Source organism: Aulostomus chinensis, chromosome 16 (genome assembly GCF_037954235.1).
Source record: "Aulostomus chinensis isolate RoL2024-O1b breed Wild chromosome 16, RoL_Achi_v1.0, whole genome shotgun sequence".
Taxonomy (NCBI): Eukaryota; Metazoa; Chordata; class Actinopteri; order Syngnathiformes; family Aulostomidae; genus Aulostomus; species Aulostomus chinensis.
The window spans coordinates 23,293,907-23,317,614 of record NC_141335.1 but is presented as its reverse complement, the minus strand read 5'-3'; the positions used below and the strand labels follow the sequence as shown (position 1 = coordinate 23,317,614).

General features: G+C 43.5%; 1 protein-coding gene across 11 annotated transcripts in view; it reads right to left on the bottom strand.

Moving 5' to 3' along the window:
* Positions 1-23,708, bottom strand: part of ablim1a (actin binding LIM protein 1a) — a 40,310-nt gene that overhangs the window by 6,727 nt on the left and 9,875 nt on the right. For 5 of the 11 annotated variants that reach the window (XR_015109553.1, XR_015109554.1, XM_086181076.1 and 2 more), the window contains exons 2-17: positions 15,935-16,072; positions 11,187-11,370; positions 10,519-10,628; positions 8,859-8,985; positions 8,686-8,779; positions 6,676-6,763; positions 5,099-5,163; positions 4,722-4,766; positions 4,053-4,130; positions 3,710-3,868; positions 3,445-3,489; positions 2,620-2,655; positions 2,361-2,490; positions 1,708-1,830; positions 849-953; positions 557-604 (exon numbers count right to left, since the gene is read on the bottom strand). Coding sequence is in view for 9 of the 11 variants with exons in the window: in XM_086181076.1 (XP_086037202.1) it covers positions 557-604; positions 849-953; positions 1,708-1,830; positions 2,361-2,490; positions 2,620-2,655; positions 3,445-3,489; positions 3,710-3,868; positions 4,053-4,130; positions 4,722-4,766; positions 5,099-5,163; positions 6,676-6,763; positions 8,686-8,779; positions 8,859-8,985; positions 10,519-10,628; positions 11,187-11,370; positions 15,935-16,072 (1,575 nt within the window). In the remaining 2 variants the exon portion in view is untranslated. The remainder of the gene's footprint in view (positions 1-556; positions 605-848; positions 954-1,707; positions 1,831-2,360; positions 2,491-2,619; positions 2,656-3,444; positions 3,490-3,709; positions 3,869-4,052; positions 4,131-4,721; positions 4,767-5,098; positions 5,164-6,675; positions 6,764-8,685; positions 8,780-8,858; positions 8,986-10,518; positions 10,629-11,186; positions 11,371-15,934; positions 16,073-23,708) is intronic. The other 6 variants (XM_086181079.1, XM_086181071.1, XM_086181077.1 and 3 more) reach the window with 5 other exon arrangements.

The following is a 23,708-nucleotide window of genomic DNA, read 5'->3' as shown; positions in this document are numbered from 1 at the left end:
GTTTCCTACCCTTAACCTAAACTTAAATTGTTTTGATAAAACGTAATTTTCCGCCACTTAATTTTATCTCAAGAAACTGTCAGTGAACAACAGAACAAAGTTGTCCTGACTACTTAGCAACAGCCGCCAACAGGATTTCATATCTCCACTGTGAGAGGATCCAAAATAACTTTCCACTGGCGTTGTTTCTGCGGCTTGGGCACGCACTTTGAACACATTTACACCACATAATTCAGCGTTAAGCATCTGTGGTCATTCTGCACATTTCTGTGAGACTCGGTTGCATTATTTCTATCATTTGCTATAAGAAGAAGCTAACTCTGACATTACTGTGCATGACTTGTTAAGATGGACAAAGTGCAGTGTAGAACCAGCTGCAGGTCAGACAGAAGAGGATCAGAGACAGACTTCAAACAGTGCTGGTACACTGACACTGGGATGACTACAGATGGACACAGTCGCAGTTTCATAACTTCACAACAAGCTTATAACATTAATTAGTATTCAGACACACAGTTATCTTTCTCCACTAAGCTGTAAACAGGAGAAAATGTACCGTGTTGTTTGTAGATGGGTGGTTTTCTGTAGATGTTGATGCCCTGATCTGAAAGTAGTCACAAAAAGAAAAAGGGCCATTTACAGGATATTCTCTGCGTCTGATCTACAAAGTAAAAATACACTGTTTACATAATGCAGTGTCACCCTCTGTCCTGTGATGCATACTACTGCTCATCTCTGACTGTAGAGTTGTGAAAGAGGAGGGGACAAAGCAAAAGCTGATCCTGAATGGACTAAAATGACAGACAGACAGATAGATAGACAGTGACAGGGTGCGCTCCAGCTCCTACCTGGGAGGTGGAAATGTTTAGGGGTCAGAGAGAGAGGCGGGGTGACCGGCCGGCTGTCGGGCCTGAGCGGGAGAGGAGAGCTCCGGCCACTTGGCGGGTCAGTGCCTCCAGTGAGAAGAACCAAGAGCAGAACGTAAGCAGGGATACGAAAGGGGAACCACAGTCTGAACGGTGCAACACATATGGGCCAATAGGAGCAGTTGGAGTCACTTTGAATAAATGGAAGACAGTCCTGGTGGTTTTAATGGAGTTAATGGAGCTGTACACTCTGTGCAAGCAGATATACGGCAGTGGATCAAGCTAGAGGGGAACTGCCAGAGATTAAAGAAAGCCAGATTTAATGCTTGCGAGATGGGTTATGAGTCATGAAGTAGTCCACAGTTTAGGAATTAAAGCCTCACGGCAGGCACCAACAAACTTATATGAAAAATACTTTCTTTTTATCTTTTATTTACAGTTTGCTGGAGTCTGGAGAGTCATTCTTACGCTGCAAAACATCTCGAAAATTCAACTTTGAGGAGAGCGCCAGTTTGGATTTCGGATTGGGATTAATAGTATCTTTAATGTGCATGCAAAGCTGCAAAACACAAACACAAATAAGCTGTCAGCTGCTTTGGCAGAAGCTGTGTAAAGGTTAAGAAGTCCATGCCAGTTTGTGAGGAGTCAGGGACATGGCGGCATGTCGTTCAGACATGACCTTGACCATTCATGATGGCAGTTTCTGTCTCATGACGAATGGTGATGATCCGGAATGGCAGATGAGATTGGCAGGGGTGGCATCCCTTGTTAGGATGGAGATGATGTGTTGCCTTTGGGGGGGGGGGGGGGGCAGCAGAGTAAAGTGGAGTGGGGGCCTTACCTTGGCTATGGGGGAGGAAGTGGTGTCTGAAAGGGGAGGTGGGGCGGGAGTCACTATTTCTGGAGCCCACACTGTTACTGCACAGGGAGGAGCAGAGCTTCTGCATGCCTGTCAGAGCCTCTGCTGGGAGGGGGGCATGAGACAGGGGGTGAAAGCCCAGGTCCAGCCAGCAGAGGTGGCCGATTACGGGAGGGAGATATAAGGTGAGAAGGTGAGGGACAAAAGAAGGAAGATATACCGGAATCAAATGTCAAAAAGAAAATAAAAGACAAGTGAGAAGTAGAGGAGTATTTGAGATGGTCAGTAAGAAGGAACAAGGAAAACTTTAAAATCAGACATTTTAAAGGAAAAAGTAGTAAATTCAGGAGAACTGTGATGTTAAAGGGGCAAATTGACTTTAAGGCTGTTATTCTGCAATGCAAGGATTTGCCCATCGTGCCGAATCATAAAAAGACGAGGGAAAAGTTGACAACATTACAACCCAAAAGTCAATTCTGATGAGGTTCCCCTTTAATGTGTTAACAGATCAGCAGGACGGGAGTGAAAACCTTCAGGTGGAGGGTCAGGGGGTTCTTCCAGTGAGTTCTAGAAACGGTACACTGAAATGATCACAAGCACTGACGCGTCATGAACGTGTCACCACAAGCTCTCACCTGGCCTGTGAAAATGTTGCGGTGACCGTGACAAGGTGGGAGTGTAACCATGGCGATTATAAACGGGTGAACCTATGGAGCCCTGACTGGTGGACCTTTGGAGGATGCGTTCTCTCCTGTCATAAGACCCCTGTCATACACACACACACACACACACACACACTGGTTACTACACACACACACTGCTGGGATAAATGAAACTCATTATAAACGTCCTTGAGTGCAGGAAATAGTGGCTCCGACGAAATAAAGTACTCACATCATTTGGGGGAGTTGGCGACATGTTTCGTAAGGACTGGAGAGAATCAAACAAGTCAGAGTTATGGCACAGTCGTAGACTTTTTCACAGAAAAACTAACTTACTAATTAAAACCAAGATGATATAAACCAGGACTTCTTAAAATATTTGTCTTCTGGACCCTAGTTGACACAAGAACCTGTGAACCCACATTTGAAGTGATTTTGCTCGGTAGTATTGGGGCTGACAGTCAGAGGCTTTTAAATATCTGAGCCAACATCTAAATCTAAATCTCTACAAAAATCTAAATGCAGTAACATTGAGGATTGTATTTGTTTATTCATTTTTTTTGTGTTTCAGTTCTTTTATTTTCATTCTTTTTTATTTTTATCTTCTTTTTTGTTGGAGGATTTTGCTTTTGTACGTCAATGAAAAATATAGGCGTATTTTTTATTTGTAATTTAATTGAATGAATGTTATTAGCGAATGTTCAGTTTTAATTTTATTTATGTATAAAAAAAAAAAAAACAAGAAAAATATTGTTATGTAAATGAAGAAGAAATGACTGGAAAATAGTCCCAAAAAAAATATCGTCTAAAATTTCCAGGAAAGTGGACAAAGCTTACTGGAAAATTAGAAAAAAATAATGTATTCATAAATGAGAAATAAACTTTATTTCGAATTAGTAGATTTGTGATTTGTTAGTGTCAGATTTGCTGTTTTCAACTCTTTAATAAAACTGGAGTTCTTCCATGTTTTCGCTAAGGACCCAAGTTTAAGAACCCCTGATCTAGAATACAATTTTCGTGTCATTGATCATCGTCAGCGTGCAGTGGCGCGTCGTACCTTGTCATCAGGTAGGGGTGAACGCTCTCGCCTGGCAGTGTGAAGCTGTGAGTGACAAAGAAGTTAAGTGCTGCATAAAGAAAACCTTTACTTTTCATTTAGTGACTCTTCTTTTTTTTTCATGGAGTAAAAAGTCCCACAGACTCAAAGGAAAATACTACAGTTTTGGACGAAACAGAGGAAGAGCTCAGGAATAGTACTCTCAATGTGCAGTATGACCACAAAGACGTGCATGCACGGCAGGAAGCATGCGGTCCGTGTTTACCTCTCCAACACTCTCTCGTCTCTCTTCTCTCTCATCCAGGGAGGTGGAGTACATAGGTTCATAGGTAATAAGATCAGGACGCTCAATGTCATAAATGGCTTTGACTTTAGGAATGGCAGCTAGGTCTCTGTAATCAAGAATCTCATTGTCTACTTTTGCCTAGACAAAGAAAAGACAAACATGCACACACACACAGACACACACACACACACACACAAGAGCAAAGGGAGGTTACTAATGTAGAGTCATACTATTCCTGTCACTATAAACAAGAGGAGAATTTCTCACTGGCGAGAGGGAGCAACTGTTCAGACAAACGCCGGAGCGCAGTGACATAGCTTACATAGATCGTGTGACCCGGTGAGCCAGGTATGCTTGAACCAGGTCTGGAACAAATACTCTCGGACGACGACCTCGTAGGCTGCAAGGAGGAAACACAAAAGTGACAGTCAGACACAACAGCTCACAGGGGCAGGAGATGATGCCCGACCCCCCCTGCACATCTGCACAAGACCCCAAACACTCCAACGTGACACAATTTGGCCTAATGAGTAATGAGAGAGAACTGCAACTCCTGTATTTACATTTCATGTTTGACATGACGTCGTTGGAGACACTTTCATGATTGGGTCATTCATTTGCAAATTTGCAAAGTGAATGAGTGCGCTGTGATTTTATGTCGTTAAGAACCTCATGCCTTTTTTATGGGAAATGAGCAGTTTGAATGGCAGCAGCAGGACTGAATGGGGCATAATTAAATGAGCTTTTCACCTAATGGGTAAATGGGCGTTTTAGAAAAGACAAATTAGTCATCATGTCTGCTCCTCCAAATGTGTGTGTGTGTCTTAGCCTCATGCACCTTTGGTATGAGACAAAGACAAGACTGAATGGCTCCATGTGATACACTGAGAGGGCACTGCAGGCTGTCTCCAGCAGATGGCAGCATACAGTGCATCGTGTCCTATGTGTATGGTAGATGATGCCATCTCATAGCCAATAGCGAATACAGTACCTGCCTTTCTGTTTTTTGAAGGAATAAGAGGGACGGAGGCAATAGCTGTGGAGGAAGGGAGAGGGGGGTTCACAGGACATCACACAGGGGTCGTGCCTCTCCACACACATCAAGGCAAACGCGTCCACATGAAAATGCCCACAAAAACTAACATTTATACGCACGCACGCACACACACACACACACACACACACACAAACAACATCGCCCGAACCGGCATATTATTCAAACTTTCAGCAGAGGAGTGGGAACATCCCAAGAAGAATTCCTGGATTTCTATCAGTTCCAGTGAAATGGTGTCATGGGACATCAACAGAAAGTTCTTTCAGTCAAGATAAAGTTCAGGACAGTAGAACCAGTGACACACAGATTCCTACCCGATCCCTGTGTCTCTCCTCTGTTCTAGTGGTGTTCTTGCACCCAGGATGCCAGACCGTTGAGCCTGAGGAGGACAGCCACATGACATCATTAGCGCCACAGACAGGAAATGTGACAATGTCACATCAACCAAATACTATCTTATTTGAATCATTAAATCATCTTCCCATTATTTTTTGGAAGGAATCCATGAAGTGGTCATCAAACCCTGAAGGTATTTACTTCACAATGAAAGTGATGTGGGTTTTTAAAATGCCGGCCGAGTCTCAGGTCGAGGGGAGTGAGGACACATGCAGCTGATTATTGTCCCTCTTGAATAAAAGCATCAATACTTGACAACTAAGTGAACAAGACGAAACTAAAAAGCACTCAGGGAGCGTATACCTCCGCTACAGAGAACCAGGTGCTGGAACCCTACTTGAGGCTGCAGGCACCGTCATGATTATGGGCTGATTCGTGGTGCGTCAGGGAGCTGAAACCTGATACTATCTGGATTTTGCATTAAGGGCGAAACTAATCCAGATTTCCTGTGTCCACCAGGTGGTGCTAGAGAACACACCCTTAACTATACATTGTTGCTGTCGTTTTCATGTTTGAGCCTTCAGCGCCGGACTCTCATCAAACATGTGATGTTTGGAACGAGGCGTCCAACGACTCTTGTGTCCTGTTCTGCATCACTGCAGTAACACTGTTTCAGGAAAACTCTCAGTCTTCACAGTAACCCATCACCAAGCTCTTACGGTTCTTCTGACCGAATTTGGGACTGATCTTGTCGGTCCACTAGGAAGAATACATCAAGTGTAAAGAAAAAAGCCAAAACAAAAAAACCCCCACAGCATTTCCTGTTGCCACCAGGTGGTGCTGTGATTTATCTGACCCTAAATCCATCCATCCATCCATCCATCCATTTTCTGCCTCTTATCCTGTTAAGGGTCACGGGGTGGAGCCTATCCCAGCAGCCTTCAGGCGAGAGGCGGGGTTCACCCTGGACAGGTCACCAGTCCCTCCCAGGGCCAACACATATAGACAGACAACCATTCACACTCCCAGTCACACCTACGGTCAGTTTAGAGTCTGGATTAACCTGGTCCCCTCTTGATGTCTTTGGACTGTGGAGGAAGCCGGAGTACCGGAGAGAACCCAGCAGGAACAGGGAGAACATGGAGACTCACACAGGAAGATCCCGTGGCCGAGCCGGGGCTCAGACCCGGAACCTTCTTGCTGTGAAGCGACAGTTCTGACCACTGCAACACCGTGCCACCAAATCTATTTGGTTCCTTCTTGGCTCATGCTACACAATTTTGGGAGAAAATCTTGTGTTTTGCATAATCTGCTGACAAACAAACACCACTGTTCACATTCATTTATTGGCAGGAGTTAAAAAAAAAAGCAACCCAAAAACACGATATCATAGTGAAAGAGGAAATGCTGATAGAACTTTCGTAAAATATTTCAATTTATTCTCAGGAGATATGGCTTTTAAAAGGGTTTCATAATCTTTAACCCAAAGTGGAGGATGGAATTATTCAGCACTGACAATCAATGTGAGTACAAGACGTGAGAAAGGTTTGCTCACCCTGCAAATACATCTCCTCTCCTTCCGTGAACATCTGATTGCACCTACTGCATCTGGCACAACTCGGGTGGTAGTGCTTATCCCCTGCCTGCAAAACCCAGAACACACTTGACATTGCAGGAAGATGAAGATCAATGACGGTGGTGGTGGAGCTGTAAGCTCCAGGACCTACACCGGTGCCTCAGCGGCTGCATTGCACAGGACACTTTCACCGGTTCTGAACAGCTGGGACTTTAAGTCAATTTAATGTATTCCAGTCACGTTCTCTCTCAGTAATAACTCCCACAAAAGCTGTTTTTTTTCTTTCATTATTGAACATAACCGCCATGACACCTGGCCGTTTGACACGCCACCCTACCTTCAAATATCTGCGAATCTACGCTGATGTGGTACTCTGCATGCCAAGAGCTCCATTATTAGAGCCATATGACTCTAACCGAGGCTGAGCAATGAAATTGCGCTTGTTCTACAACAGCCCTCACTTCAGGTGGCAAGAGGCCACTTGGAGAAATGATGCTACACACTAATATTTGCATTTTACGTCCTACTGCATTAAAAAGGTGCACATAATGGCTGCAGGTCACAGCGCCGCCTACCCAGTACTGGGATAATGACAGTACTTATGCTATAGGTGTACTATGGCATTTAACACTCTCCCTACCCCTCCAGTCACTAATAGCTGCATTAATTAACTAGACACTCCGATTTCACATCAAACATGTAAAGTCACCTCCCGCGGGAGTTTGACCCGGGTCTTGGGACAGTGATTAGACTGTCAGACGGGCCGCTGTGGCTTTGGCCCGACTGGTGCATTGGCAGCAGCTCAGCGGTGAGATACCGAGGTCTTTTCCTATTCTCACAAAGGCCTGCCTTAATGCTGGATTAGTGTAAGCCTTGCTGGCTGGCTAGCTAGCAGTGACATTTTGGTTCCATTAAATGACACATAGCTCAGTGTCTGATTGGATCACTGTCTGCAGAACAAGCAGGGCTTGTTAGGGTAACCAGCAGAGAGAGTCAGGCACAGATGTGCTCACATTTACACATAGATCGGCGCTGACTTCATTAACAACAAGAGTTTCATTACAGATGCATAACATATTAAAGAATAATGATCATATGCAACATCACATTTATGTAATATTTATATAATTTGAGAATGTGTGTGTTTAGGTGGAAAGACTAAAAAAACTTGCTCAGAATTAATCTTTTAGCAGAGTAAATTCATGTCAAGAGACTGTTTGGCTCGGTGCTGCGGAGATTACACCAGAGATTATCAAACTACATCTCACAGTTGCACTCCTGACAACATCCTCGGTCCGTACGAGGAACAGAACTCAAGATGTGTCAGCGGGATATTTCCGTGTAGATTACATAAATCTATGTATCCATCCTGGGGATGGATTCACAAAACTATCTTGAGAACAAATGTCCTCTTAAAAGTGTGATCATATCAAAAACTGAAAATTAAGAGGAAATTCAGAAAAGCAGCATTGACAGAAAAACCTCCAAAGAATTGTATGATTGTTTCTTTTCATTTTTTGCTTCTAAGAGTAAATCAGATTCTCAGAAAGTAAGATTCTAACTTCAATATCTTCTGAACTTTAAAGGTGGTCAGCCGTCATCTTAGAGAGATTGAGTGACAGTAAAGTTAAGTGTCTCCTAACCACAACACCTGACAGGGAGACCCATTTGCATTCTAGCGGGTATTGCATGTTAGTTTAGTTCAACACGTTTCCAGCCTGCAAATGGATCATAAGATATTCTTAAGATGACCCTAAGATGACCCATTTTTAGAGATATTTTGAGAACTGACTTGAAAATATTCTTGGAGCTCCTTGACTTTTATCTCAAGAATTGTTTTGGACTCAAATCAATATTCTCTAATTGTTGTGTCTACATGCTGAATCTCAAATTCATGTATCGGAGCCCTTCAGTAAAGTATTTATAGAACCAACTTGGACTCATAAGACGATGAGAAGCTACGTCTGAGGCCTGATTCCCGTTTCTTACCTCGAGCACCTTCCCTGTGATGAACTGATGACACGCCTCACACTGAACTCCAAAATGGATCTGGTAGTCCTTCTCACAGTAGGGGGCGCCATCTCTGAGAGGAGAGGAAGGGAATGTATGTATGCATGAACCTGTGGGTGACCAGGTGTTTAGAGGGGACCCAAGCTGCTTACTTGCTGATGTACTCCCCGGTCAGGACTTTGTTGCAGGCCTTGCACTTGAAGCAGCCCAGGTGCCACTGTCTGTCCAAAGCCAGGAGGGCCTGCCCATTCTTAATGTCTCGACCGCAGCCTGCACAATCTGAAAAAGAAAATTGTTCTTTCTGTAAAAAAATGTGCAGGGAAGGCTCAGTTCTTTCAACAGGATCGCACCTTTTACCGAGGAGAGGGGACAACATGCTGTGAGTGAGAGATCTTGTCATTTCTGACACTAGATGGTGACAGAGGGTAGCCGGCAATGTTCTGACAGCTGCCTCTTCCTATCATCTCATATGGCAGGACTGTAAAAGCTCCATCCATACCCAAGAAGCATCCGGATGGTCGGAAAGTGTATGAGGTCGCTTTCTTAACGAACAAACTCCTTGTCATTTCCTCTTTAATGAACAGAGGATGAAAGCCTCACAGCAACCACAGGGGACGATAACTACGCCCAGCATAACAGGGTTGTGATGATGACGTGAAGAGAATCAGCATGTCTTATTTATAGGTGACCTTGTCTAAAAGCTCTTCAAGTGCCGACAGAGGGACCAGTGGGGGTGAGAGAGAGAAGGCGAGGACGAGAAGAGAGAGAGAGGAAAGAAAAGGGGTGAGAGGAGTTAGAGGAGAAGGGATCAAGGGTTGCAAATTCACTTTTCCTGAGGAAAGGAAATGCACTGTCTTGCATAATTTAGTAGGGCCTGTCTTGGTGTTATTCATAAAGGAGCAGCGGTGGAGGAGAACGGGGAGATGGATAAACTCCCTCCATCATTCAGTACTCAGCATAATCTGCTGCGCTTGTGTTCTTATGTGGAACTGTTGTATGCTGCTCTTTCCTCTTTTTCTTTCACTTTGGTAGAACGATGCATTTTAACCTTCAGTGCAGAGAACGAGCCAGATTTACTAAATAGAGTTTGTAGCTATTCAAGCTTTTAGCTCATTTTTAACACTTGTCTGTTGTTGGGCTTTTCAATATAAAACCACAATATACTGAAATTATGAGAAAGCACAATAATTATTCATGACTGCATGCACTAACTTAGAAGACAGGTAACACTCTTTGCTTCTAGCTTGCACTTAACCTGTTTTATATCTGGAATCAATTAATTGGTAATACCACTGACAGACTATTTCATGCATCTCAGTAAAGCCCTAAAATACAGTTGTAAAAAAACAGATGTGTCTTGTACGTCTCCAGTAAATATAATTCTCAATGTTTCTTGTAACGCAGTGGCGCATTTTCTCCAAATTCAGCTTGACCTTCACGGGAGTGTTAAATAAAGTTTTATGGGTTTGAATTCTGTTTGGCTGACTTACAAACTGGCAGTGTCTTCACAGTTCCTCGTTTATTACAGTTTTTGATACCTTGAACAGATTTATTAAGTGTGGTCACTTGAATTTATACCAGTAATGTGCGGGTCGAAGTGATGAAGCTTGACATACTAGTTCACAGCTAACAAGACCGGTCAACGTTAAACATCATACATGAATCATTCCTGAACGCAAGCTTTTCACACACCCTTTTTCCAAGAAACCCCCCTTCCACTCTGAGGTCTTTGGCAGCTTTCCTAACCGTGACTAAAATACCATCTGTGCATTGAAACTGATTGCATTTGTTCATTAGACAATAAACACTTACTGCTGGAGCCCAGGATGTCCTTCGGTCCTGGAGACATGGGCTCAACACAGTACTGACACAGACAGTCCTTCCCGTTGAAGGTCACCCTGTCCCCTGCTGGAAAAGGTCGTCTGGAAACGTGGTGACATCAACAATTAGTCAAAGTGTAACAACAGGACGTGAGGTGCTGCCTGGTGGTACAGAAAGAGTTGACTGCAGGTTCTCTGACGGGGTTTAAGACGACAGAGCGGGATGGTGTGGAGGCATGTTTGATGACTCAGACGGTTTGATGCAGGCATGACACACCGCTCGCTACTGTACACCGTCTCAGCTTGCTTTTGGATTTTGTTTTTTTGTTGTTGTTGTTGTTTTTTGTTTTACTGTTGGACATCTGAGCAGAACTTGTGGTGGTTTTGAGTTATATGATCCGGTTTAAGATCAGCCGAAAGTGCAACTTCAATCAGGGAGGCTGAAACGTTCGGACCCTGTTTGCTTTCTTAACCTCCAGTTTCATTATCACAGAAATACGGCCAACACTTGAGTGTACTGGTCATCGCGTTCACTCTGACAGAGAGCACAAACAGGTGTTTTGCCTGGGACTTGTAGTATTTCTATAATTCATGAATCTCTCTGGGATGATATGTGGTTTCAATCTAAAAAGGGTCACAAGCAAAGACGAGTGTTCTTACTTGCAGATGGTGCAGACGAAGCAGGCGGGGTGATAAGTCTTGCCCAGGGCGGTGACCACTTCCCCCTCCACGAAATCCCCGCAGCCATTGCAGCGGGTGCCATGCATGCGTTGGTAGTCCAGTGTGCACAGATACTCTCCATTCTTCATGAAGAAGCCCCCCTGGGCGAGATCACATCCGCACACTGTACAGCACACACACACACACACACACACACACACACACACACACACACACACACACACACACACACACACACACACACACACACACATCAGCACTCTGCAAGTCAGGTCAGTTAGTGCTCTGCTCGTGTAACACAGATAACATCCAACCATCAAGTAACCACAATCCTCCTCGCATCAATGGTTTGTTAAGACTCCCTCGGCGGCGTAATCCTGAGAGTATCACTGAATGCATGAAATGACTACAAAAATCAGTGAAAACCCAGGGAGAACCCGAATGTGAAATCCTTTCACAAGAAGCGTTCCTGGTCATAAAAGAGAAAAAGACGCCACACTGAGAGTTTGTGTAAATTAAATCAGCAGCAACACTTCAAGGTCTTCTCACTTGAAGCGCTGAGGTAGAATGTTCAATGTAACACTTCTGCAATTGTCTAGTTGAGGAAATGGCCTTGATCCCTTTCTGAGGCTCCAAGTATTTCATCAAGCTTCCTTGTACTGAAGTCAGAACTCGTTCCTTCCACCAACATGAAAGGCTGCAGGGGGACGAATGCTAATTAGCCAACCCATTTGGGGTCGTCGCACTGTACTTGGAAACATGATTTTCTGAGAAATAACATTATTTTCCCCTGATGTATCAAGCAGGTCAGCAACAATAATCAATTCACTGGTTAATAGATCAAAAAAATGTTATCACTACTTTTCGATAAGTGATGTGAAACATTTGCTGGAACCAGACTCTTAAATATGAGGATTTGTTGCTCGTTATTTATGACAGGAAGTGAAGAGTGTGTTGGATTTTTGGACGGAACAAAGACGCCATTTGAGCACATCACTTTGGGACCTTAGAAACTGTGATGATGTTCAAAATTTTCTTAAAATGTTGACCCTCAAGGATTCATAAATAACGAAACCCTCAGGAAATTTATCGATCATGAAAACAATCATTATTTGCAGCCTTAATATGAACTAAACTTTCACACAACCATTTCAAATGGAATTTCGATGCATCTTTGAAGTTAATCATCACATGACCCCTTCTGACATTCTCAAAGACTGACATCAGCTATTACAGAAAATCCAAAATATCATCTTGTTTTTTTTTTTCTTCCATTATGCAGGCTAAATATTCAATATGGATTGTAAGATAATAAATATTGCAATGTCATAGAACTGTATGAGCTCAAGCGGTCACATAACGGTTCAGACATGAGGACATGACGATCACATGAAGCCTGCGGCACCACTCATCTGAACCTGGGAATGTGATAGTCTGTAGAAATGTCACGGCCGAGCGGGGAAATATTTTGATGTTCGAGATAACTTCACCTAATCATTCTTACGCAATGAGCCCGGCTAAATCCCGAGGATGAATGGGAGCGAGTGAAGGGGGGAATCTGATTTAATTGCATTAGGGCTCAGGGATGATGAGATTAACTTGTAAGCTAACTGATTTGAGGGAAAACCAGCAGCGGCGATTTGGTGGCCTTTGACTGTCCAAGCACCTCGGCTTTTGAAGGGATCTTATTATAAAAGGACTTTCCTTTTTTTGAAATTTAAAGGTCATCTTGGCAAATTGGAATGCAAGTGAATTTAGGGAAATTTATTCTTGTAATGAGACAAATTCATGCTGTGAAGAGTGTGCCCGCTGTAGTTTAGTATCCCGTATCAACACTGCCGGTCAATATTACTCCACTATAAGTAGAAGTTGCTCAGTCAAATGTTTACATGTGATTAAAAAGTAGTCAGAAGTACATTTTTCTTCAATAAAACACTTCTCTTTTGTATTTACAGAGCCGTGGTGCTCCCTGAAACCATCTCAACCTGCCTTCTCAGGTTAAAGGCAGAAATGTAAAAAAGTACCTTTTTGACTCAATGTGAATATTCATCATTAAATATTCACATTCAATCTTTTTTTTTGGGGGGGGGGGTTGGCTTTGAATTGAATGGCTTTTAAATTTTTGAAAACTGAGATCTGGTCATAGGCGCTCCGTTTCAGAGTAATCGCGATTTACTGCAGCCACCATTTTCTCTGCTGGCGTGCTTTGAAAGAGGATGAAGTTTCTAAGGCTTGTTGTCTATCACATAAAGTAGCTGTATAAGGTTTCGCTGAGCCTGTTGGCACAATTACCAGCATATTTTCAATTAAAACCATTTAAGAGTTGGGTGCTCTGTTTGTTTGTATTTTCTTAATCCTGCGACGAACAGCTTGTGGCCAATTGCTCTAAAGAAGGAAAGAAAAAAAAATCAAAAGCTGGCTTATGAGCTGCGTGCCTAAATGAAACGGCACCTTTCATAGAAATGTATGAAGTCATAGGAATGTGGTTGAGTCATTAGTTTCCAATAAAGAGCACAGATACTCAACAAAAATGTCCTTAATTACAGTACTCGAGTAAATGTACCTCATTACTCTTCATTCCTGATAGTGTTTGCTAATCACATTTAAGGGTTAATAAGTTCAGCCTAGCTGGCATGACCACAGTGTGAATGGGACAGTGTGACTTATGGCTAAATCTGTTCTCATGTGCCACCACACTATTGCCCTCTGTCCTTGTCTTGGCAGATAGTAGACTCTCTCTCTCTCTCTCACACACACACACACACATTTTTAGGTACATCACCACCATGTGTCTACAGACATGTACATCCACTTGGAGAGGCCAGAATTAGGGACTAATCTCAGAGTATGCTTGTGTTATTCTGGGCTCTTGGTGAACTAAGATAGCTCTGTAACAGTGCTCCAGTCACAGATTAACTACAAAGGCTTCAGCCAGGCAGGGTGAGCCTTCAAGAGTGAGGCGGATCGACCCGTTGTGGGCGGCTGAATCATAATCACGCCTGAATGTCATAACTCCATCAGTAATAAGGCTAAACGCTGGTGGATTTGCGCCGTCATTTATCGTAGAGGCGACTTAATTGAGGTACGTGAAGTGAAGATGAGTCATGTCTCGTTAAGGATGAAACTGACGTGCAGCCCTCTTATGATGCTTTGTGTGATCGGGATGCGTTTTTGTAGAATCACAGAGGAAAGAACAGTTGTTACCCATCCCTCCTCTGCAAGTGAGTGTATTTCAGCCATAAGGACTCAGGAGAAGCATATTGTAAAAAAAAAAAATACTATCATCAGGTTGCAAGTAGTCAATGAAAGGACGCAAATACCCTCTGAACGGGACAGCAAATAATAATAATAATGCATTGAAAAACTTCACACCTTTGCTGCCAGTTTTCACACAACTCCCACATTCTTCTGCTATTCAGAAAAACAAATACTCGGCTAATATCTGAGAGATCGTATCTGCAAAGAAGAGATGTGAAAAAAATCACGAACCAAAATGCAGGTCTGTCTGTTTATGATGCTATAGTTTCTGTCTAGATGATCACTAGCAACTACTACCTATCAAAGTGATACTTCAACCAAAATTAGTATTCTGCATTTCAAGTACTCAGAAATAGCTGTCTCAAGCTGATCAAGACATTTCTTGTAGCTCCTGCATCGCCTCATTGTCACTGCAGAATGCAGAAAGAACCAGCAACATATATATTTAGCTTGATGCTAGTGGCGACTGACAGCTAACAGCTAAAAAACAAAACAAAAACAAAAAAAAACAACAACAGCACAACAAAACTGTTTAAAATCTCCCAAGATCATTGTTCGGTATAATCCTCACCTTTCTTTTCACCAAGATTTGAGCTTTAAACAAGCGCTAACCCTTTTGCTGTCACCAAAGTCCGTGTGACCAGCTGACGCATTCAGCTGATGATGGCTGCGCCAAACCAGGAGCGTGGCACTTTGTTAGTTTTTAGCTAAAATGAAAGTGTTTGTGGATTACTGATCATACAGCTGCTCCAGAGTGTTTCAAGAGGCGTGTTTTTTGGGCAGTTGTACCGTTGTTTCCTGACTGTAGTTGTTGTTAGCTGTCAGTCACCATTCATCCATCAGCCACCATTTTCCTCTGCTTATTAATGCTTATTAATGTTAAGGGGCGCAGGGGGGTGGAGCCTATCCCAGCGGCTTTCGGCCGAGAGGCAGGGTTCACCCTGGACGGGTCACCAGTCCATGGCAGGGCCAACACATAGAGACAGACAACCATTGGCTCTCCCAGCCACGCCTACAGTCAATTTAGAGTCTGGATTAACCTGGTCCCCTCTTGATGTCTTTGGACTGTGGGAGGAAGCCGGAGTACCAGAGAGAACCCACACAGGAACAGGGAGAACATGGAGTCTCCACACAGAAAAATCCCATGCCCAAGACGGGACTCGAACCTGGAACCTTCTTGCTGTGAGGCAACAGTGCTGACCACTGCACCACTGTGCCGCCCCCAGTCACCATTAGCCTCTAGCTAAATATATATGTTGCTGGCTCTTTCTGCACGCTGGAGTCACAATGAAGTGTTGCAAGAAGTACAAAAAACATCTAAGTGAGCTCAGAACACCAATTTGTGAGTACTTGAAAGGTAAAATACAGTTTTTTGGGTGCGGACCAAAACGAAATGAATACCCAACTATCTAGATTCCCAGGCAGTTGTGGTTCTTTGTGTGTTATCATTCATCTGTGAGCAACAGTACCTTTACAGGTGAAGCACTTGAGGTGGAAGTGTTTGTTCTGCACACGCAGCACCTCGCCCTTGCATGGCTCCCCACACTTACAGCACTGAATCAGGGGCTTCTCTGTGGAGTGGTGGTGTGTGTCCTGCGCATGAGCCACTGCAAAAGAGGAGACATTAGCATTACTACCGGACTGTAATGTTGATGAGTCATCCTGGTCGCTCGCTTGGTGTGATAGTCAGCAGCTTCTGTTTCATAGCTTTCGAGAGGTTTTTTTTCTTCTTCTTCTTCTTCTTCTTCTTCTCTGCGTTCATCTGAGGACACACTCTGCATGGCGAGTGACAAAACACAGATGAAGACCAACTGCTGAGAGCTTGTCAGGGTAAAACGTTAAGCGGGGCAACACATCCTGGGGTTCCTCGATAGGCTCCCTTCAAACACAGCAGCCTAAATATAGTCTGTCCTGATCAATGGAGGAGGTGGGGAGCGGGGCTGGAAAAGGCAAAGAGTATTGATGAAATCCCTCTGTACTTTCAACCTCAAAGGAAAACATATTAGCATAACAGGCTGTAAACCTGCTCTATGTTCCATGAAATTATTTTAGCATGCACGATTTGTCAGATAAATTGTTCACTGAAAGAAAAGGAGGCAAAAATTGATTTTTAAAGATTTAGATATCACTTTCGTAATGTGCGTGTTTTTGACAGCCATTGCAATTAAAGAAGTGTTATCAACACGGCAGACTTATCTTCACATCTATGATATGTCAGCCTGTGGGTCTCTTCAGGAAGTTAGGCCAGACGCTATTCTGCACAACACATGAACACATGCACACATTTCCTAAGCTGCTCTGAAAGTAGCACAACACAGCCCCTCTCTCTCTCTCTCTCTCTCTACCTCTCTTTTCTCAGCCTTTTTCAAACAAAGATATATCAAACACAAACACTAAGAATACACATGAAAGGGTCCTTTCCTTTTTATGCTCTGCAATGAATCATTAGTCTGCCGGGCTAAAATAAAACCCCGCCAAAGGCACAGAAATAGACTCATGACCAATCGATGGTCTACCAAAGAGAGAGTCTGGATTATTGATGACTTTGCACACCTTGCGTCGCTCTCCGACTGTTGTGGTGGCTTTCTGATATTGTGAGATGGTTTAATTGCAGTAAAATCGAACCAATAAAAGGGCCTCGTCTTAATGAGGCACTTCAGGCTGCTTTTATTGACACGCAAACCTTTGCTGTATTTGTGATTAGCACTGGAAGGGGATTTAAAGCCGATGTGAGACAGTGAAAACAGCAGGAGGATGGAGGGATTTTGGGAGGAGGAGGAGCGGCGGTGTGTGGTCATGTGATCACGCTCAGCAGGACAATGGTTCAGTTTGGACCCAGCATTTAAAAGTGTACAGGATGAGCACGCCACTTCACACCTGGCAGGAGCCTGTGTGGTCACATGCGTGTCCGGTGACGCCCGCTCCAGATGCTAGGCGATCTTTCATATTCAGGCTCTCTGTAAAACCGAGACACACGCCTCACAGCGTGACGTCAATCAAATGATGCCGCATCACGCGTACTTCCTGTAACCTCTTGGTTGCACTATGACTTCGCTGTTTAAAAAAAGAATTTATGGTGCGGCGGAAGTGATATCATGGACACTGTGACTTAACACAGGAAATGGAGAGAACTAGACTCAAATGCGCGCACACATAAACGGGGACATGGAAAACTATGCAAAAACGGAAAAGTATTAAAAAAAATCTAAATTTAAACAAAAACTGAAATAATTCATGCTTTCATTCATCCATTTGATGTTCGCAACACGTCAGGGTGGCAGGTGGGACGGGCAGTTGTGCCCACTGTAGGAGAGAGGAAGTGCTGTCCAGCTTGCAATCATCTCATCATCTTTTGTTCCAGAGCATCTTCGGGGGTTTTCAAGCAGAGACGGAGGCGACGGTGCTCTCAGTCATTTCCTGTATCTGTGTCACATAAATTTTCGACCCTTTAGGAGGCATTCGGCGAACGTGACCTTCGTTTACGATGACAGATCCTGTCTCCCCATTGTCGCTGAGGTGAATTTTGCATCATCCTTGAATAGAGCATCTCTGATTACACCACAGAGCCTTTAATGATTATGTATCTGTGAATCGGTTGGTCTGGAACGTGGAAGAGACCCAGTGGGATTTCGTTTGGTTTGAAACCAACAAACAAACAACTGTGTGCGTACCAGTAGAACTGGGATAAGAGCAAACCAACGACTGCAGCAGTGATATAATATCCGTGTTAATCGTGTTCTGGTTGAAACATCTGCATGTTTTTAATAATAAAGTGAAATGTTACTTTGTGTTATCAGGTATTTTATTATGTAAATGTACTTAATCTGAAGAGATCAATATGGACAACGGAAAGATGACACTAGTTTAAAATAGTGAATTACTTGTTTTGCTTGATTTCAAAAAATGCTAATTTCTTCTGGAGATGACATCAGTTTGATTGTGATAGATTTGGTTTTCTTTACATGTTGGGTTGTTGTTGTTTTATTTTTGGAAGTAAGAGGAATGAACTATTTCTGACAAGTCAATGAGTGATCAATAACTGAAGGTCCAGTCTGTTCAAGTGGCTTGAAGTCGAGGGCAAGCTTACCCAGGCATGACCTCTAGACCTTTGGATTCCCGTACAAGAGCGGGTTCCTGCTGAAGAACACAACCAAAACTATCCAAGGTACTGCAAGACTCCACTGAAGCATTGACTGATGGGAACACACTCGCCGAGTGTACGGGGGAACTCTGTTGCATGTACATTATTGATGTGGTGGTTTATTGCATCTTGGTTACAGTGAGTTTGTTGTTGCTGATACTTCAAACACGGCGCTCGTTGAAGGATTTGTTGAAATGTTCATGTACAGGCTTGCAAAACACACTGAACTGGTTCTTCATTTTAACTCATTTAACATTAGATCCAAACAATAATTTAAATGTGAACATTAACTGATTCGTGCGGTGAGAATAAACCAAACTGAAGTAAAATTGCAGGCCGTACGAGCCTGCGATGACCAGCAGAAACACTGAAATTCTCCTCATGGGAACATCAGAGCTGGCTGTTAATTCATGTTGAAACCCAAACACTTTATCTATGTTCATTTTTGTCTCGTTTTTATTGAAAATATTTACCAGAGCAACTTTGAGCCCCCAAACCCTCTGATGGTTCGAGAGGAATTTTTCATAAAATAAATCCTAAAAATCTGCTGTAGTTGTAAAAACAAAAATGGATTTAAAGCTTCCCGACGGTCCTTGACTGACTTACATGTGGGCTATAAGTCCATTCGGAAAAATAACCAAATCTAAGCACAAATTTCAATTCATCACCAAAATCACTTCAACAAAATCATGCAACATCAAAGTTGAGCCAAAACAAATGGCAGCAACACACAAAAAAAAAAAAACCAACTAAAATTCTGCAAGAATCTGCTCAGCTCAACTGGAATGAAACAAATATTCAGTGAAAAGCATGTGAAAATTTACTGTACTTTCAACCACGCCTTTCTTTTTTTTCAATTTCAATTATCACAATGCACTTATCGCTGCTACATTTTACAAAATACATTTTTGTTTTCTTCCTCCACCTGCCATCATTTGTGACACTTCTTAGGGCTAAGAGGGTTAAAGTAAAAATGATTGTTGTTTAGCCTGTTTGTATTACTGACTTGACTATTTTTAACATTTAATAGCGTGTTGCGTTGACAGCAGAGACAGCCCAGCGTGGAAAAGTCAACACTGCTTACGTCATAACAGTTTGACAACAATCCAAGACAGATGTTTCATTCAATCCCATGCGCAGACGATCTAAAACCTGAGGTTTGGATGGGAATGAGTGAGCTGTGTTTTTCCAGCTTAACTCGGCCTGCTCCACTATGAAGTGCTGCGTTTGCTTCAGCTGCAAGAGAGAGAGAGAGAGAGGGAGACTGTGGCAACCCAGATGAGTAATCTACATGGTGTTTCATAAAAAATGAAGAACATAAAAAGGGCTTTTAAATTCACTAGAGGAAGAAGGTTTGTTTGGATGTGGAATCTTATTAACTGTTTAGCAGCAGGCCTCCATTCTTACAACCGCATTTACTTCAACAACACAGATTTAAAATGAAAACTTCTAATGAGTTCTAGTGGTTCTTACGATCACAGCAAAATGGTGCTTCATTTTCTAGAATGTATATTATATAACACTATAAATAAGTAAGCATGTGGTACATGAGGCAACCTCAGCACGAAGCAACTTGCTGTGAAATATACAGTTGTACAATTTTTCCGACTGGTGTACACATTCCTGATTCTTGGCTGGAAGTGTTGGCTCTGCTGACAGAGTGATCTGTCCTGCCTCATCACCGAGGGATAAAGTGACTGATAAGAGCCTAAACACACAATGCATCCCCACACATACACACACACACACACACACACAGACACATCCACGGTGCTGAGGGAACAATAACCGGCAGAGCATCGTAAAGCCTGGTGCAGAGGAAAGGGGGCTGCACTCCCACCCACCCATAACCTATTTAAGCAGAGTCTCGCTGAATTGGCAATAACAAAGGTTGCAGATGATACTCAGGAGGGAAGTGAGGCAAGCCATTGAGAATCCCCCAAAGACAGATTCCCTCTGGCCTCATCGGTGGACAACAATAGATTGGGGGGGTATCGATGGAGAAAGTGGGATTTGCTGGAAAAGATTCAGACTTTGTTTCTTACCTTGAAGTCTGATGATTCGTTAGGAGCAGAAGCTTCAATTAAACAAAAGATGAGAGAGGGAGAATAAAAAGATCTATAAAATATTCAGTTGCTCAATGCCTTTGTTACCGTAAGATGTGCAGACAGTTTCCAGTATACGCAGACAAGACAGCATCCTAAACAGTGTGTCTGTACAATAAGTGTGTGTGTGTATGTATGTGTGTGTGTGTGTGTGTATGCGCGTGCATGCGTGCATGGTTTCAACAGAGAACCAGTGACAAACACAGGGGAGTCAGACAGCAGCAGTCCTTCTCCAACACATCCAACACAATATTTATGACCCAGATGTGCCTGGTTCCTGTGCACAACACACTTGTCCCCTCCCACATCTATCTAATCTGGTCCGTAGGGTCACGGTGCTCGCCGTGCCCTCGTTTCGTAAAGAGACGTTGAAGAATATGTGATTTGAAGGCTTGGGTCAAAAGAACACAAGCCATGGCTGTGGAGGCTGCTGTGACAGATTGACATCTACGTTAACGTCTCACGAGGAAGCAGGAGTCAAATGCTACGCTGGTTCCTTCAAACCAATTTGGATTTGGTTAAGATGGTTCAGCAAATTATACCTCCAGTCAGGCCGACACCAGAAACCCATAGTTGTAGACCCACCCAGGCTCAGTCAGACAGTAAAGCTCAGCTTGTTTTTCACAACTGTGATGAGGGAGGTCCTACTCGTTCTTCTTGCCCACTGAAAAAGATCAGCAGTACCAGTAAATTCTGGATTCCGCACAGAGAACACAGACCAGCGTGTGAGCCACCCACGAGAGGCTCACTCAGGGTCTCATGCAGACCAAAGTCTCTACCCCTTTCACTCAAGAGAAATCCCAATGAAGACCAATGGTGTTTGAATAGCAAGATCCTTGCAAAAGCAGGGCCAACGCATGTAATGTAGCGTCACAACAAAAACGTGTGCTAAGCTAGTGCTGCAAACACATGGCTCTACAGAGACTCTCCAGCCTGGGGAAGAGCTAAGTGGTTCTTCAGAGGTTCACAAGTTCAACCAACTCTGAACCAGCACCAGCATCAGCCCAGAACTACCTCTTGGTTGGTGTTAGTGGAGATGCGGACAGTTTTTTCTCCCTGAATAGCCAAAGGTAGAAGAAGAATAAAGACGTAACATGTAATGATCTAATTTGTGGTGCTCACTGATGAAAACAACCACCAGGTCCAGGAAAAGGTCTGGTAGGACCAAGCTTGAGGTCTGGTGAGCAGCAGGTCCTGTCAGTAACACCTGAGAACAAACGGTTGGCGAGGAAGGTGACTTACCAGATCCTCACTCCAAACCGTAAACAAAGACGTGTCCCCAAGAAAGACGTCCCGCTGAGGCTCTGTCTGGATATGAGGGAAGTCAGTGGAGTGAGTTACACAGGGTTGATAGTCGTTGCATCATACCCTAGATTTATGCAGGGGTGCTAGCAGCCTCCCCTACAGAGAAGAGCATGCAGATAACAGTTTCTTTTGTTAATTTCCAGGTCACCATCCTACAGTTGGGCTTTGTTGGAATTCCAGCAACATTCCAAAAGATGATGGACAAGCGGAGAATTATGCGCTGCTGCTTACGCTGATGATGTCGACGTCTACGGTTCAAGCTGAGAGGAAAGTCGGGCTCCTCTGAAATAAGCGTCTCAGTAGATTAAGGATGTAGGCCCTAATGTCCGCCCTGACAAGAGTGCTCTCACCCTTGGATTTCAATTACCTGACCTGGACAGTGGAGCGGCGACCCGCTGTGGAGGGAACCAAGAGATCTGTACTGTGCGTTATTAGCACAAATTTCAACAGACATGTTGATGTGAACTGTTCAGTGGTGGAAAAAGAAGTTTTCCATCTTTGTTACCAACATCTGGGAAGGAAGTTCAGCTTTGAAACAGACCACAGAGCCCTGTCATGATTGAAGAATATGTGGGACACTAATTCCAGGATAACTGAGTGGGTCCTCGCCAAGAAGTCCTTTGATTTTGACACTGAGAAATTCCAATCCATATCATCTCCCGCTCATGCATCCCAACCACCATCCAGAGAGGAGCAGAGCATCAAACTGACTCTACCGAGGAGGGAATGCAGACTCTACCACATGGGCTTCAGTGGGAATTTGCACTGTTACAAGGGATTGTTTGTCTAAATGACCCCGAACAGCACGTAAAGGAATATTTTACACAAAAGTAAAACCGGACTACTAGATGATACTGTGGATTTGTATTCCTTTAATAGAATGAATGAATGAATGCTTTTATCACTTAATTGAACGGAATTATTTGACTGATTAACTGAGCTGGAGTTGAATCATGCTCGGTCCAATAGCAGCAGTTAAAGTTTTGTTTTATTACTTACATTTATTTACATTTTTTCTCTATAACCTAACCCAAGAATCTGGAAGATACTCCAAATAAACCATAAACAAACTGAGAATATTCCCTCTGCCATCACCTCTCAGCTGATCTTTACATGTCTGATCGATGATGTGTATCAAAGGGCCCAAAATATGGCCAACACGAAATCTAAAAACATGATCTGATGTGTGTGTTTGTGTGTGTGGCCTCATTTAATGAGGGAGGCAACTCGCTATACTTGTGGGGTCTGATCTACTTTGTGGTGCCAAAATGCTGAATGGCTCTTTGAGGGTTCAGACTTGGTTTTAGAGTTGGGTCCAGGCTTTCACTTCATGATGGTTCGGGTTCAGGTTAAGGGCAAGTGAATGCATGTAGATAATTGAATATCAATGACAGGTCCCCAAGAAGATAGTAACATGTGTGTGTGTGTGTGTGTGTGTGTGTGTGTGTGTGTGTGTAAGCGTGTTTGGGGGAGGGCGTGCTGGGTTCTTCATCACCCAGACATAAAAGGAAGCTCTTAACCCTCCCCTCCATGAATATGTATGGCTGTATTCACTGCCACCAGCGTCCCACACAAAGCACTTCAAACAAGGGGCAAAATTTGTGCATGTGCACCGCCCTATCGCCCTCCACCAGCCCCCCCTCCCAACCTTGAACAACTAATCCTCAGGGACCTGGGCTTAGAATAATGATC